The sequence below is a fragment of the Onthophagus taurus genome, chromosome 11 (genome assembly GCF_036711975.1).
Source record: "Onthophagus taurus isolate NC chromosome 11, IU_Otau_3.0, whole genome shotgun sequence".
Classification (NCBI taxonomy): domain Eukaryota; kingdom Metazoa; phylum Arthropoda; class Insecta; order Coleoptera; family Scarabaeidae; genus Onthophagus; species Onthophagus taurus.
The window spans coordinates 27,723,580-27,739,373 of record NC_091976.1 but is presented as its reverse complement, the minus strand read 5'-3'; the positions used below and the strand labels follow the sequence as shown (position 1 = coordinate 27,739,373).

Sequence of the window (15,794 nt, the reverse complement as noted above, 5' to 3'; positions counted from 1 at the left end):
ATGTATTAGGTTATTTTGGCACCAATATTGCAAACCAAGTTAAGTTAGAAATAAAATATAAAATCTTTATTTTTAAAACACTTTTCATTAATTAAATTTGATTATTTGTTTTTCATAATTTCTTTTAACCATTTAAAGTGTGATGAAATGCTTGTTAAAAGCGAAGGTAAGGTAGCATTGCATCCATTTGCAGTTGCTGGTGCTAAAGTTAGTATGCCTCTTATATAATATTTTCCATTCGATTTTGTATAAAACCCACTTCCGCTTAATCCACAATTTCCTACAAAAAGATTTGTCATAAAAAATCTGATTAATGACTACAAAAAAAGAAATACTTTTTTCAGAGAAACTTGCGCAAAATTTATCTGGCATATAATAGTGTTCGAAAAAAACTTGTGGTAATTTTTCCTTGCAAGCTGTTTTATCTTCAAACTTCATAATAAGTTTTTCTAGTTTAAATTTGTTTTTTTCTTCAACCCCAAATGCTATTCCTTCAATATTTTTCGTTAAGCTATTTTCATTGTCATCAAAACAAACGGGTTGAATCGATAAGTTAATCACAAAACTCTTTACAACAATTACGGCGATATCGTTAATATAATTTAACAACATTCCGCGAAATTTTTCGTGAACAAACACTTTTTCAACCTAAAAAATTTAATGTAACGAATTTTTTAATTTTAATTTTATCTTACCTCTCTTATTTGCTTATTTTCGTTCTCATTAGCAATAACTTTATAATTATTCGTATCTGAAACATCTCCATTAAAATCTACAAAACAATGCGCAGCTAAAAATTACAAAGAAAATTAATTAAGAAGAATTAGTTTGAAATAAAATCTTTTTTACCGCTTAGTACGTGTTTATGAGAAATTAGACTTCCCAAACATATTGGATCATTATTTTTTGTAATAGAAATAACCCAAGGAAGTATATTGGTTTCTTTTGAAGCGCCTTGAACGACTAAAATTTGTGGTTTACTAACTAATCCACATTCTAAGTTACACGGTCTTATTTCAGGTGTCCATTGATCATTCGAACAAGTTGATGTGGTGCGTGGTTCTGAATTAAAAAATGGTTTACACTTTGTAACAATTTTTGTACCTTCCGTGGATTCAGAACAATTTATTTTTTTTGAATTTAATGAACAATCGAAATCCATGGTTTCTTCGTAATCGTGTAATTGGCAAGATTCTAAATAATAATAACAAATTATTATGGCTCTTTACTTTAAGAGATATCATCTAACTTTGGCAAGGATTTTCGATTAAATCTCCTCTCCACTTTCCTATGATACAATACGAAATTCCATCTATTCTAAAATTTTTTGGTGTATATCCAGGATTACACGTTATTTTTATCGTCGTTGAAGTTGGAACAAAAGTATTTGGTATGTAATCTTTTTTATCAGTTAAAGAAAGTTGTGCATTTGGAGGATGTTCAGGAAGAATACAATCATTATCAGATTTTTGTGAAATACAAATTGATAAAATGGAACCTTTAAAAAAATAATCGATACAAATTAATGAATGAATAATGTATTATTTAAAAAGATAACTTACAAAATGTAAATGCTATTAAGATTTTCTTACTCATGTTTACTATTTTCGAATTCAATACAAAACTGACCTTTTTAATCAGGAGTTTCTGTATTTATAACAAAGTCAAGGACGATTACTTAATTCGTACATAGATTATCAGGAAAGTATGTGGTTGAACCAAGAACTAAATTGCTGTTTATGACGCCTTGGAAATTCCACATTATTCATTAAAAAACATGATGGTTAAAAATTTGAGATAAACTGTTCTTTGAAGAATTATCTACTGTTTGTAGAATTATGGCTATAAGTATATGTATGTTGATTTTAAGAGACATTCTACTTTTATGAACGCACAAGGTGCACATTTTTTATAAATATACAAGGCCTTTCAACAAAAATCAATCGTCTTTAGTATAACTTCCAAAAACCAACCGACTATGACATACTATGCATAACAGTCTGATAACAAAATTTTGGCGGCCTGGAAACTTGTCAGACAAGAAACTGGAAAATCCAGGAAAACACCAGCAAACGATTCAGCATTAAATGTCGAAGACTTAAACCTTTTCTTCTCACAAATCGGGGCTGTATCGAAACAGTCTTCGACCAGCTGTGTTGATGGCAGAAATACAACAGAATCTAAAAACAAAAAATACCAAAGATATATACGAACTGTCCACAAAGCTAATAAAAGAAGTTGAACCAATTATTAGCAAACACCTATGTTTTGTCATAAACAAATGTCCAGAGGAGGGAGTCTTTCAAGCTGGCAAAGATGACACCTATATATAAGAAAGGTGACAAAGGTATTTGCAATAACTATAGACCAATATCTATTTTACAATCCATATCACAAATATTTGAAACTGTAGTAAATAAAAAAATAGTAGACTATCTCAACGATAACAAATTGCTTCCAATCTCTCAACATGGATACCAAAAACAAAGGTCTACAACAACTACTCAGCGTAATAGAAGCTATAATCCACGGTTTTGATCAACAAAAGTTCACTCAAATTGCATTCTGCGACCTAACCAAAGCATTCGATTCGGTGAAACAATTCAATATTATTAGGCAAACTACAAAAATATGGATTAAGAATATATTATAATATATACGTATTTGCAAGAAAGAAAACAATCAGTTTTTTGGCGAGGTCAACAATCAACAACCTCATATATATTAATGATTTGCCAGAAAGTATCCCAACAGAGTTAATTTGTCTTTAATCCTAAAAAACAAAACATTGAAAAGGCAGACGCATTGGTTTTCCATAAACAAATTAAAACTAAATACAAAAATATACCTTTTATATAAAACAAAATGATGAGGTAACCGATAAATCCATAAAGTTCTTTTGAGTTACTGAAACGCTTAAATGGACCCAAAACATATCCGACTTAAAAGGAATGCCTTATATTGTGTTAAGACTATACGTTGTAACCTACCAGCAGAGACACTGCGTAGCGTATACTTTGCATATTTCCACAGTATAGCGATGTATGGGATTATTGCGTGGGGTGCATCAAGAAAAATGGAAGCCATTTTAATAATACAAAAAAGGCAATTCGTATACTAGCTGGGCTAAAAAATCATGAGAACTGCAGTACCCACTTCAAAAAATTAAAAATACTCACCTTGCCATGCTGTTTTATACATACCTGCCTTGAGTATATTCACAACAAAAAAGATTCGCTACTAACCAATCCAAACAATCACGATCATAACACCCGCTACAAGTAAAATATTGTAATTCCGTTTCACAGAGTGTCAAAATCACAAAAAAAACTTAGAAAGCAAAGAATTTCGAACTTCTGCAAAGAATATGCTCCTGGACAAGGAGTTTTAGGCAGTCCAAGAATATTGTGATTGTTTATAATTTTAACCGACTCATTTTCTAAATCCAAGTTATTGTAATATCTTTTTTGACGTAATATTGTATCGTTTTTTGTACTTTATTTAAATAAATATGAATATGTAATATTACAGATACATAGATATACAACCATTTTTTCACCTACTCCTCGTTACCCACTGTCTCACATTCAAGATTTTTATCTTAACCTACATGATTGTAAAATTTTGTCAAAAAATGACGTAATCCGTACCATTAAATAACTTCTTGAACGTCTTGAACTGGTCTCGGAGATACGGACTTAAGTTGAACTCAGTTAAAACGCCAGCTATTATGTTTGGAGCTCGGTGGTCCGTCGTAATCTTTGCTACTCACTTATATTTCCTCATTTCGACTATGTGGATGCGGTTTATCCCATCTCTCAGTGACTCTTCTGAGTAAATTGCAGCGGCTACAAAATACTTGCATCCGATTCATATTTGACCTAAATAGATTTGAGAATGTTACGCCGTATCGTAATTACAGTCAGATCTTAACATGTGAGGGTCGTAGATCGTTTCGTTTATTAACCATTTTATTTAAAATCCTTCATAACTTCACCCCAAAGTATTTATCAGATAGGTTCCAGCAATTATCAACTCATGCTATTCGTTCAGTAGCACTGAAATTTATCACAGATCATTTACAGTACAGTCGATTGCGCTGTGGAATTGACTGCCTTCTGAAATTCGTATTATTTGTAACATTGCTAATTTTAGACATGTTTTAAAGCGCCACTTGCTTGCCCTTCAACTGGCTGTTTCTGATTCTTTGTTCTTTATCTTTCTCTTTTTTCCTCTCTTCAACTGCTCTCACTTGTTGGCAACTGATATCAGCAGATTCTTTTGGTCTCTTTTAGCCTTTCAGGTTCTCTTTTTCTTGCTTAATCTTATTTGGTGATAAATGTTAATATCTAATTATCACTACTTGCCATATTCAGCAAATATTATTTTTGTTTGTTCTGTTGGGTCATTCGGCAGAGATCGCTTGTGCGATAAACCGATCCATTTGCTGATACTGCTTATACTGTTTAAGTTTAAGTTTATCCATTGCTCGACTAACAATCGACAATGGGATTTTATGTATATATTTTTGTTCTTATTATTTTTTTTTTCATTGTTTTTTTCTTCTTGTGTATCGTATGTAATTTTGTATTCTTATTTGTGGCAATAAATGGTAAATAAATAAATAAATACACAAGGCCATCAAATTGCAGAAGAGGATGTTTATAAAACAGCTATTACAACTCCTTTTGGTCTTTACGAATTTACCAGAATGCCTTTTGGACTCAGAAACGCAGCACAGACGTTCCAACGATTTATTAATGAAGTCATTAATGGTTTAAACTTTATATTCGTTTATTTAGATGACGTTCTTATAGCGAGTAAAAATAAGGACGAACATCTTTCATATTTACATCAATTCTTCGAAAGATTAAATAGTTTTGGCATGCATATAAAAACTTCAAAATGTGTTTTTAGATTCAATCCATTGATTTTCGACGCCAGATACCGTTGTCATTAACGCCATATATTCTAAATCACTTTCCTTTCGAATTTCTTTAGTACCTCTTGGTGTTTCTATATTAAGGTCCATATTTCTAACCCATAGGTACCATCATATAAATTTTTGGGCGAATCAGAAAGCTGGACACTGAGTTCATTGCTAAATAAAGATAAATGCTTTCAAAATGTTCCCCCCATCTTAAAAATAGCATGGACTGAGGATAACGTGGAAGCTCCACTGATAAGAATAATATGAGCTCTACCTGATCATGGTTTCACTTAAAAAGTCATAATGATAAGAATAATACTAAAATAATACAATATTGATTTGTTGTCACGTTTATATAACAACATTTTTTTATAGAAGTTAATAACTTAGAATTAAAATCGTACAATTAGTTAAAAAAACAACAATTTATTTCTAAACTCTTATATTAATTGATTTAAATTAAGTTGTTAAACTTGCACTGGACTTTTTTTTCATATGAGACGTACAAAAACTTTAAAATTTTACAACTAATTAAACATTATCACTATTATACTATTCATTAAGAATATCATCAATATCTTTTAAAATATCCTCCTCCGGTTTTGTTGACCCTTCAATATCAAATTCATCTTCATCCAATAAAAGTACATCATCTAATTTACTAGAATCTGAAGAAATCGTATCGAGGGCTTTATTATTTTCTAAAATACTTTCGGGGTCTTTTTCTTTAATTATTGCTTTATCATCGATTTCTTCGTCAATAATTTCTTTTTCTTCTTCGATTTTAATCATTTTCGTCTCGCTTTCCTCATTTTTTTCGTCGGATTCAAAAATCCTCGGTCTTTTTAACCTTTTAATAGGTTGAATTTTTACGGTTTGTTTAATATCGTTCATTTCGGATTCAACGCCAACTTTCGACGTACTACTAACTTCACAATCTTCACCGCATTCCTTAGGAGTTGTAGTTTCAACCATCACACCGTCATCAATACGTTCACTTTCTAGTTTTTTAGCGCGTTCGGCTCGAATTTCTTCTAAAGTTTTCACTTTAACAATGTTAAAATCATCGTCTTTTTTCACTTTTATTGTCACTTTTTGTTTTTTACCCAATGTATCGTCTAAACTTTCGTTTGTTGGATCGAAATGTAAGCGTTTTCTTTTACGTATTTCTGTTAGGGTTAATACTTCGATTGATGGTTTTTGTTGGTTTTGATTTTCTTCTGATTTTTTTGTTGTTATTCTTTTTAAAATTCGTTCGCGGAGGTCGTCGTTTGTACCTTCAAATTCTGAAAGATAATTTTAGTTTATTATTTAATTTTTTTTGTTAAGTACACCAATTTTTTACCTGGGTATGAATAAAAAGCGGCTGATTCAGCTTGTATTTTCTCCAAACGGATTTCTTCTAATGTTTTCACTTTAACACCATGCGGAGTCTTTACGGGCGAATGCGTGGGGGCCGACTCGTTATCAGATTCTACAAGAATACACCACTTTAATTAGATTTAAAGAAATTAAAATAAATTTTTGTTGACAATTCTTTTTAATCGGTTTTTTAATAACAAAATGATAATGTAAGGTAGTGCATTCTTGCAGATTATTGTTCAATTAAAAATAAAGTTTAAAGGGTCACCACTATGATTAAGAAATAATACAAAACAATGTTCGTAGAAAAATTTTAATCCGTTTTTTGCTGAATTACAGATTATTAGAAAGATAAAAACATTGGCAATGTACAAATTAGGTCAACAAAAAAAAATTGGGCGATAAATTTTTTTTAATCTTATACAAATTTTGTAAGTATAAATTATTTTTTAATGTGTTCGATTTTAAGACACTCTGTACATTATTTATTTTAGTATAATTAACAATGTTTTCGATTTGTTCATCAAATTAATTTTAAACAAAATAATCAAACAAACGGTGTCAAATTCAACAAATTAACACAAAATTAAACGATTTTTAATGAATTTGACCATTTGTTTGAATTTTAATTGAACAATTATTACAGTATGCAGTTAACCGTTCTTTTTAAATATTTTAATTAACTACAATGCGCTTACTATTTTCTCCAACAATTTACAGTGTAAATTACACAATTCGTTTCTCCCCTCTCATAGTTTATTTAGTTTATCTATATATTTTTGTAGCGTAGGTGCCGTTTTATTTATTTCCTTTTTTCTCACAAAACTTAAGTAGTAATTATTAATTTTCAAGAATGCACTAAAAATGTATCTATTTAAACGTTTAAATTTTTTAAACCAAAATTTACGAACATTATTGCAAAAATATTCAGTCGTTTTGTTGCGTTTAAAAGAGGAAACGCCAAAAATAAAACTTCAGTTTGATTTCCCAGCAATCAAACTTTTATCAAAAAGAAATAACTTTTCGTTTTCAAATGAGCTCCCAATTAGCTGCAGGTTTTTTTAAATCTCATTTTGTTAATTCTAATTACAGATGTTATAATGCATGTTCAATAAAAAATTATTTTGGGCCAAATTCCAAAGCTTTTAATTATTTTTTTTATTGAACATCACATTTTCTTTGATAACTTTCCTACAGCTTCATTACGCTTTTGCCTAATTCATAGACTTCGCCCTAGCATTTTTTTGTTAATTAGTTACAACTTTAAAAAAATATTTGCAGCTGCCTTAGCTTTTGCGTGTAAACTCATTCAAACATTGGAGGTAGTTTCTGTAAATCATATTGCTTGGGAGGAACCTTTTTTTTTTAACTTTTTGTTCGATTTATGCGATACAGAATGATTTAGTTAAGTTTTAATCAAGAGTTTTTAATAAGATAATTTTAAAAGATTTATACACTCATTATTAAAACATTTTCGGCATTCCATAACATCCTTTGAGGTCGATGATATCTCTTCTAGTTAAGTAATGGAGGATACTGTTACAGCGATTTAAAACGTTAAGTTAACCTAAACTTTGTTGTTATGGTTTAAATATTTTCATTGGCAACACTCCTTTTGGTCTCATTATATCACAAATTGATGTAAGCACTATAAATGTGATAGCTAAAAAGTTCTGATCCATTTTTACCAACTTCTCCTCGAACGTAACCTTTATTAGAAATAAATGTAGTTAGGTTAGCGTAACGATAAGATGATTATATTATTCGTCATAAATGTGGTTAATTACTTATTTTTACCTGTAAGTGGTATCACGAACGTTCTGCTGAGCCATAATCTGTCATAAGCACCTTTAGTTAGCATATTACCTTACGTACAATTTATTTAAAATATCGCAACTATTCAGTGATATGAGAAATCCTGACATTTGCTATTCCATTGCAAAATCCATATACAGTATTCCATGTGGTGTTATTTGTTTGTTGGGTCAACAATAACATTGTCACGATGGCTTCACCTCTTATGAATGCACATGAAAAGATTTTCGCAGAGAGAAAAAGTTGTTCTAATTCCCCATTTTGATGTTGTGGCAAAATATAATACAATGAGGAGAAACATCATATTAGCCAAGATTTGCTCAACTTGGACGAATTAGACGAAATGGGGGTAGTGGTGGAGTTACTGCTTTTACACCGATTAAGGTCACTGAATGGCAAAACACGATTAACATTGTTTTGCGTTTAACACAAACATTATTAAACTTTACGCACTACATCACTCATTTTTAGCTTATTTGCCCATAAGAAGAACATACACTCTGCATATAGTGCAAGTCAATTGAATTCCAAATTGCAAACTTCCATCGGATAATGCAAAGGCAAATCTAAATTCTATTAAATTTTCCTGCTTTGCCTATAGTGCACATTATGATCAATAATCTAGAACATATTTAGAATATGTACCAAACAGGTGATGTGACGTAGCAACCCAACTATTTTAGAGTTTCATATAGGGCAGAAACGAATATCTAGTTTATATCGACTCATATATATGGAATAACGTAACGCTTCATGATGAAGAACTACATTTGTTGGAATTTCCTTATTTTCAATGTTTTGCTGCTGGTTTTGTAACATTGACGCAAAAATGTTCTTTAACTCGCCTAAATATTAATTCAAATAACATCCAGTGTGATAGCTAAAAAGTTCTTCCTACACGTTTTAGTTTTGACCAAAGAAATAATGCAAATGGTTAAAGAGGAAACAACCAGTTTAGATTTTACCCCAAATAATAACACCAACCTCAATTTGGACGAATTTAGACGACATGGGGGTAGTGGTGTAGACTACATTGCTATTGCAATTGAAAGTGATATTACAATCTGATGAGTTGTGCGTTGTTTTGACAGAAAAATAAGATTGAAAACATAGTTTTGCGTTTAACACAAACGTTATTAAACTTTACGCACTACATCATCCTCATTGTTAGTTTATACAGTGCTAGTCAATTGAACTTCCATCGAATAATGCAAAGACAAATCTAAAATGTTTCTATTAAATTTTCCTGCTTTGCCTATGGTGCACATTATGATCAATAATCTAGAAAATATTTAAAACATGTACCAAATGTGACCAAAGACAGGTGATGTGACGTAGCAACCCAACTATTTTAGTGTTTCAGATATGGCAGAAACAAATATCTACTTTATATCGACTCATATATAGGGAATAACGTAACCTTTATTAGAAATAACTGTAGTTAGGTTAGAATAACGGTAAAATGATAACAGTAATTAATTATATTATTTGTTATAAATGTGCTTAATTACTTATTTTTGCCTGTAGGTGGAACTGGTCATATACAACTCTCTTAATAAGGATGGATATAACGAACATGGAAAGACAACTGCTCCTTTAGTTAGCATATTACCTTATGGACAATTTAATCAGAATATCGCAACTCACAACATTTAGTGATATGAGCAATCCTGACATTTACTATGCCATTGCAGAATAAAAAACATTTCTGTTCTTATACAGATCAGAAAGCTGGACACTAAGTCCATTGCTAAATAAAGATAAATGAGTTCGAAATGTTCCCGCATCTTAAAAATTGCATGGACTGAGAGGAAAGCTGATACCACTTTCTTAGATTGATTATACAAGACAAAATAACGGGGAAAAGATCTTCACCGATGGTTTCACTTAAAAAGATATAAGCTAGTTCGATCGCCAACCGATAAGAATAATAGTAGAATGATACAATATTAATTTTTCAGTGATATAAGAAATCCTGACATTTGGTATTCCATTGCAGAAGAAAAAGCATTTGAAAATTTTGAACCATCCCACATCGTCAATATGTTATTATTTGTGTTTGTTGGGTCAACAATAACATTGTCACGATAGCTTCAACCTGTTATGACATGACATTAAAGCATTTTGCACATGAAACGAGTTTCGTAGAGAAAAAGTTGTTCTAGTTTCCCGATTTGAAGAAATTTGCAGAAATATCGTGCTAATATACTTGCCAAGGTTTGGTTCCAAACTAAAAGAAAAAACGTTGTAAGTTTATTGTCAGAATAAATCATTTAGTTTTTCTTACATGTTTTAGTTTTGATATTTTTTGTGATATTCTTTACCAAAAAAATAATGCAAATGGTTGTAGGGGAAAGATTTTACAGCAAATAATAACACCAAGTTCAATTTAGACGAATTGGACGATGTGGGGATAGATAAGTAGTGGTGCTATTGCAATTGAAAGTGATTTTAGCGACATCTCAATTTGAGGAGTTACTTCTTTTACACCGATTAAGAAAACTAAATCACGATTAACTTTATGCACTACATCATGTTTTTTCGGTAATTTTTGCACATAAAAACATTTTCGCAGAGAGAAAAAGTTATTCTAGTTCCCCGATTTGATGTTGTGGCAAAATATAATGAGAAGAATCGATCTTATGGACGAAAATATGAATTTACATTATAAATAAAAGTATTTATGCTTGGTACTCAAAAAAAAATGGAAATGAAGCAAAATCATAAAAAAATTTGCACAGAAACATCGTGCTAATATACTTGCCAAGGTTTGGTTCCAAATTAAAAGAAAAAACGTTGTAAGTTTATTGTCAGAATAAATCATTTAGATTTTCCTACATGTTTTAGTTTTGATATTTTTTGTGATATTCTTTACCAAAGAAATAATCTAAATGGTTGTAGGGGAAAGATTTTACAGCAAAAATAACACCAAGTTCAATTTAGACGAATTGGACGATGTGAGGATAAGTAGTGGTGCTATTGCAATTGAAAGTGATTTTAACGACATCTCAATTTGAGGAGTTACTTCTTTTACACTGATTAAGAAAACTGAATCACGATTAATTTTATGCACTACATTATGCTTTTTCAGTAATTTTTTGGCAAATACACTCTAAATACAGTGCGAGTTAATCAAATTAAAAATTGCAAAGTTCCATCGAATACTGTAATTAAAGACACATCTGAAATCTCTCAATTAAATTTTCCTGCTTTGCTTATGGTGATAAAATCAGCAGGTTTTATATTGACCACATTATGATCAATAATCTAGAAAATATTTAGAAGATAAACGGTACCAAATATAAGCAAACTAGCTGATTATTTTAGGGTTTCAGATATGGCAAAGATGTTTTTTCAGTAATTTTTTGGCAAATACACTCTAAATACAGTGCGAGTTAATCGAATTCCAAATTGCAAACTTCCATCGAATAATGTAATTAAAGACAAATCTAAAGTCTCTCAATTAAAATTTTCCTGCTTTGCCTAATGTGATAAAATAAGTAATATATGTATCAAATAAGTAATAATATTCTAGAAAATATTTAGAAGATGAACGGTACCAAATGTGAGCAATTTAGCTGACTATTTTAGGGTTTCAGATATGAATATCTCATATCAGAATATAGAACATATATATCAGAATATCTCTTCATGATAAAGACCTACATTTGATGGAATTTCCTTATTTTCAACAACATTGCTGCTGGTTTTGTAACATTGATGCAAAAACGTTCTCTAAGTCGCATAAACAGTACCAATGCGATATTAGTTTCAACTAATTTTGTGAGCAGTAATAAATTATTTGCATTAAAATCAAAATTTTTGTGTATAGAGACAATTATTGTACTCATAATGCCTCAAAAAACAATGATTGTGGAAAACTATTTGATTTAAACCCAAGATATCATCAATCGTTTGTATTTTAACATTTTTGGAGTAAATCATAAGCAATTAAATAACTTAACTAAATCACCCTGTTAATGCTATCAAAAATGATTGAAAATTATTTAATCACAACTAATTTTTGGTGCTAAACTTTATTAATTTACCAAAATAATTTTTGTCAATCATTTTTGATCACATAATCTTATTTTATTTTGTTGCTTTTCTTTGGTTACATTTTAGTTATACAATGCATTTTGTTAAAGTTAAAATGTAACCAAAAAAGATTTTCTTTTCAAACCTGTCCCACTTTTTTAAATTTTACTTGAAATATATTTGTATTAATAATAATAATTATAATCCCCTTTTTCACAATTACATACATAATATGTCCTTTTATACAGGCTGCTCCACAACTATAATTTTTACCCAGCTAATTTATTATTATTAATGTATACTCAATCCACGCATTATCAAAATGATAATTTGAAATAATTTTTACAAAATAAGCTGGTAATTATGTAACTATCCTGGAACACCTGTATATTCATATATTAAATATACTCCTTTACATAAATATTTTCAACTCCTTACAATAAACTCTTTTTTTTTCGTTTCTTTATCTACAAACAAGTTTATGTATAGAATGAAATAAAAAAAAAAACAAACAAGGTTTTTCTTTTTCGGGCGGTTTTATAAATTTCACCCGAAAATTGGAAAAAAAATAAAAATTTCTTCCTTTTTCCATCAACAAATAAGTACACGACTACTTTTTTATATGACCAATAAAAATAAACAATCAAAAACAAACAATAATAAGTAGTCCTCCGTTTAAGTATAATACAAAAAAAAAATACAAACTGGTAATTAAATTAGTTAATAAAAAAAAACTATCACTTCGTATATTCCTTTTAAAACAACTTTCCGTTGCATCAAGCTAAATAATTATATAATTCATAATAACCATAATATCATCGATAATAATAATAATTAATAAATCAATTAATCAAATAATAAATCAATTAATCAAAGTAATAAATCAATAATAATCAAATAACCATAAGTATTTTTAACTCAAAATTCAACAAAAATATCAAATCCTTTTCTTCACATTCCATCTCAAAAAAATAAGACAAAAATATATTAAATTTAGGGGTGATTTCCCTTCATAAATGATTCAAAAACCATCACCATCAACGTCCAGACCAAAATCCAAAAAGAAATTATTTAAAAATAATAATAACCATATTTTAAAAGAAAAAGAAAACTCTTTCAAAAGCACTTAAGGGATAATCGCAAGTCGTAAGTCGCAATCAAAAAATCGTTTATGTTTTTCTTTTCAATCGTTTGATCCGTCAGCTTATTTTTTGGGTTTGTGTCGATTAATTATTTTTTTTTTTTTTGTTTTGTAAGAATATTTTTGTTTAGTTACAAAGGCGCATACCTTCTTCGAAATTGACGACCAGCGGTTTGTCCACGGCGTTTCCATAATTTTTCTCTGGGCCATGGTTTAAGTTCTTCGCGCAGCTATCCGATTGAATAGCTAATTAATCAAAAAAATCAAAAAATATCGCTTAAAACTACGGTTAGAAACGGAAAATGTTTTACCTTGCATGTTTAAATCTTGAACACCTTTTAAAACGCTTCCTTCTCCTTGATTCATCATGTTCGGGGAGCGTTTTTGATGGAGGAAGGGACAATGAGGTTTTAAACAACCTCCAGGTTGGGTCTCCCAGTAACAAGGTATCGCTTTGCGATTTTTCTAAGACAAAACGAATCAAAAATGACTTTTGTATTTTTAAAAATTACATTATGACTACGTTTGGGGAAGTTTTACTTTTAAAAATTGATATCTTACTCTTAATTCCATGTGACGAAAATTGCATCGAACATTTATACATTTCCCTTCCTTCCAAAATTGACATGTCGTTTCGCATCCCAAAGCAGACGGTTCGTGCCTAAATGTACAATTATCCCCCTTTAAAAAGAAACGATTTAATACCTTAATTTTTACTTCCATATGTTTTTAAAAACTTACTTTTGTGCAGGTTGAGTAATAATAAAAATAACAATCGTTATTCTTCCTGGGAGATTCCATGTCCGTCACTTTATGGAAAAAGTTATCAAGGCTATAACAGACAAACTTGTCTTCTATTACTTGTGTCATATTTTGAGGTTATGTTTTAGAAAGTTAACTTTAAATTAAAATAAAGTTATATGAAATAAATTAAATTGATAACGTATGAGAGATAATTATTTGAAAATAAACCCGGCGCTTAGGATAAATATAGATTTCCGGTGGAGAAATGAAATACAATTTTTTTAGGTTAAATCTACCAGTAGTTGTTTGCGAGCATGTTGTTGATTTTGCCGAAATTTAACTAAAACCTCCGGTTACGATTTTCGTTCGAAATGCACGTGGTATCTTTATCCCGTTCGAACTTTAAAAAATAATTTGACACTCACCCAAATAAATCTTTGACCTTTGGCGTTTTTTGGTTCGGCACAAACCGGATACTTACCTTTTCATCCGCCTCAAGTCAAATTTCAAATTTACCCGCCAAAAAAATTTTTATCTTATAAATCTTTTTATTTTCCCTATTTAAACAATAAAATATTATTTAAGATAAATATCATCAAAGATAAATATATTATTTAATAATTTTTAAAAAGTTAATCGTTTGTATTTGCTTCAGTAGTTTATTTTCTTATCACACACTTTGACTTTAACCAAATGAATAAGTGTTGTTGAACTTTCATCGAGATTACAGAATTAGATTACAAGTAAAACGATTTTTAGTTGGAAAACAAAGTTTAAAAGTATTATTTCATTTTAAAATAAAAATTAATATAACCTCAAAAAAATTTGACTTTTAATTGTCAAATTTGACAATTAAAATTAAAAAACGTGATAATTTAAAAATAATTAGAAATAAAATTGTGTGTTTACTTATTGGGTTTGTAAATCTTGAATGAAACTTAATATCTAACAATTTTCCGCAATTTCAACAGCGTATAATTAAATTTTCTACATGTTAAGTTTTCCGGTCATGCAATTTACATAATTACATTACATATTTCTAATATGTAGTGGCTATTTCTAATTTTAAGCCTCTAAAATCACTTGGAAGGAATGGAATTCCGCCTATTTTTAGCAAAAAGGACCTACTCCAAGTAATAATATCCCTATATATAGCCACCTACATTATGGAGGAAAGTAAAAGTGGTCTTTATACCTAAAAGTTCATTTCTCCTCAAAGGCATGAAAAAGGTAATCGATCAATACCTTAGGAATGGAGAGGTGGTCACTAATCCACTTCATCCAAGTCAACATGTTTATCAGAAAGCAAAATCAACAATTATTGCTCTCCATGCTTTAACAAGCATTTTAGAGGAGACAAGTACAAGCACAGAGATAGCCCTATGTGCTTTCATAGACATAGAGGGTGCTTTTGATAACACCACCCTCCTACGAATCCATGGAGAAAACTCTGAACGTAAAAGATATACATCCCTCGACAACCAAATGGTGTCGTTGATGTCTCTCCTATGATGCCTGGTAGTTGCTGACTTGATGAACACCTTAACAAAAAATGGATTGCTGATGACATAACTCTGAATCACTGACACTATCATAACCCAATTAATGCAGAAAGCCCTACTACTTACTAGCACTTCGTACAGAAGCAATGGGCTCAGCATTAATCCAAACAAAGTCGAAATAATCCTTTTCACACGGAGAAGGATGCTACAATTGAGAGCACCCTCAAGTGATGGCAGAAAACTTTCAACCTCAAAACCGAAG

General features: G+C 30.1%; 2 protein-coding genes across 4 annotated transcripts; both read right to left on the bottom strand.

Moving 5' to 3' along the window:
* Nucleotides 1–51: 51 nt before the first annotated feature.
* On the bottom strand, nt 52–1,870 carry LOC111423750 (serine protease 45-like). The gene is made up of 6 exons (XM_023057076.2): nt 1,563–1,870; nt 1,250–1,498; nt 850–1,194; nt 696–790; nt 336–648; nt 52–280 (listed from the first exon to the last, which is right to left on the bottom strand). The coding sequence occupies exons 1-6, from the start codon at nt 1,594–1,596 to the stop codon at nt 102–104; spliced, it is 1,215 nt and encodes a 404-aa protein (XP_022912844.2). The 5' UTR covers nt 1,597–1,870; the 3' UTR covers nt 52–101.
* A 3,485-nt stretch (nt 1,871–5,355) lies between these two features.
* Nucleotides 5,356–14,558, bottom strand: LOC111423749 (zinc finger CCCH domain-containing protein 11A-like). Of its 3 annotated transcripts, none has more exons than XM_023057072.2 (7): nt 14,456–14,558; nt 14,028–14,118; nt 13,848–13,967; nt 13,598–13,751; nt 13,434–13,532; nt 6,276–6,404; nt 5,356–6,216 (listed from the first exon to the last, which is right to left on the bottom strand). In XM_023057072.2, exons 2-7 carry the CDS (start codon nt 14,085–14,087, stop codon nt 5,483–5,485), a joined length of 1,296 nt encoding a protein of 431 aa, XP_022912840.2. In that variant the 5' UTR covers nt 14,088–14,118; nt 14,456–14,558; the 3' UTR covers nt 5,356–5,482. The 3 variants fall into 3 exon arrangements, with proteins under 3 accessions (XP_022912840.2, XP_022912839.2, XP_022912838.2); XM_023057071.2 differs by lacking the exon at nt 14,456–14,558 and adding an exon at nt 14,327–14,442; XM_023057070.2 differs by lacking the exon at nt 14,456–14,558 and having other exon boundaries at nt 14,028–14,431.
* Between the last annotated feature and the right edge of the window lie 1,236 nt (nt 14,559–15,794).

Coding starts and splice junctions, on each gene's coding strand:
- LOC111423750 (XM_023057076.2), bottom strand. CDS start 1,596: ATGAGTAAGAAAATCTTAATAGCATTTACATTTT. Junction 1,499..1,562: donor CTTAATAGCATTTACATTTT/GTAAGTTATCTT, acceptor ATTTTTTTAAAG/GTTCCATTTTATCAATTTGT. Junction 791..849: donor TCATAAACACGTACTAAGCG/GTAAAAAAGATT, acceptor TGTAATTTTTAG/CTGCGCATTGTTTTGTAGAT.
- LOC111423749 (XM_023057070.2), bottom strand. CDS start 14,156: ATGACACAAGTAATAGAAGACAAGTTTGTCTGTTATAGCCTTGATAAC. Junction 13,968..14,027: donor ATTACTCAACCTGCACAAAA/GTAAGTTTTTAA, acceptor TTCTTTTTAAAG/GGGGATAATTGTACATTTAG. Junction 6,217..6,275: donor CGCTTTTTATTCATACCCAG/GTAAAAAATTGG, acceptor ATTATCTTTCAG/AATTTGAAGGTACAAACGAC.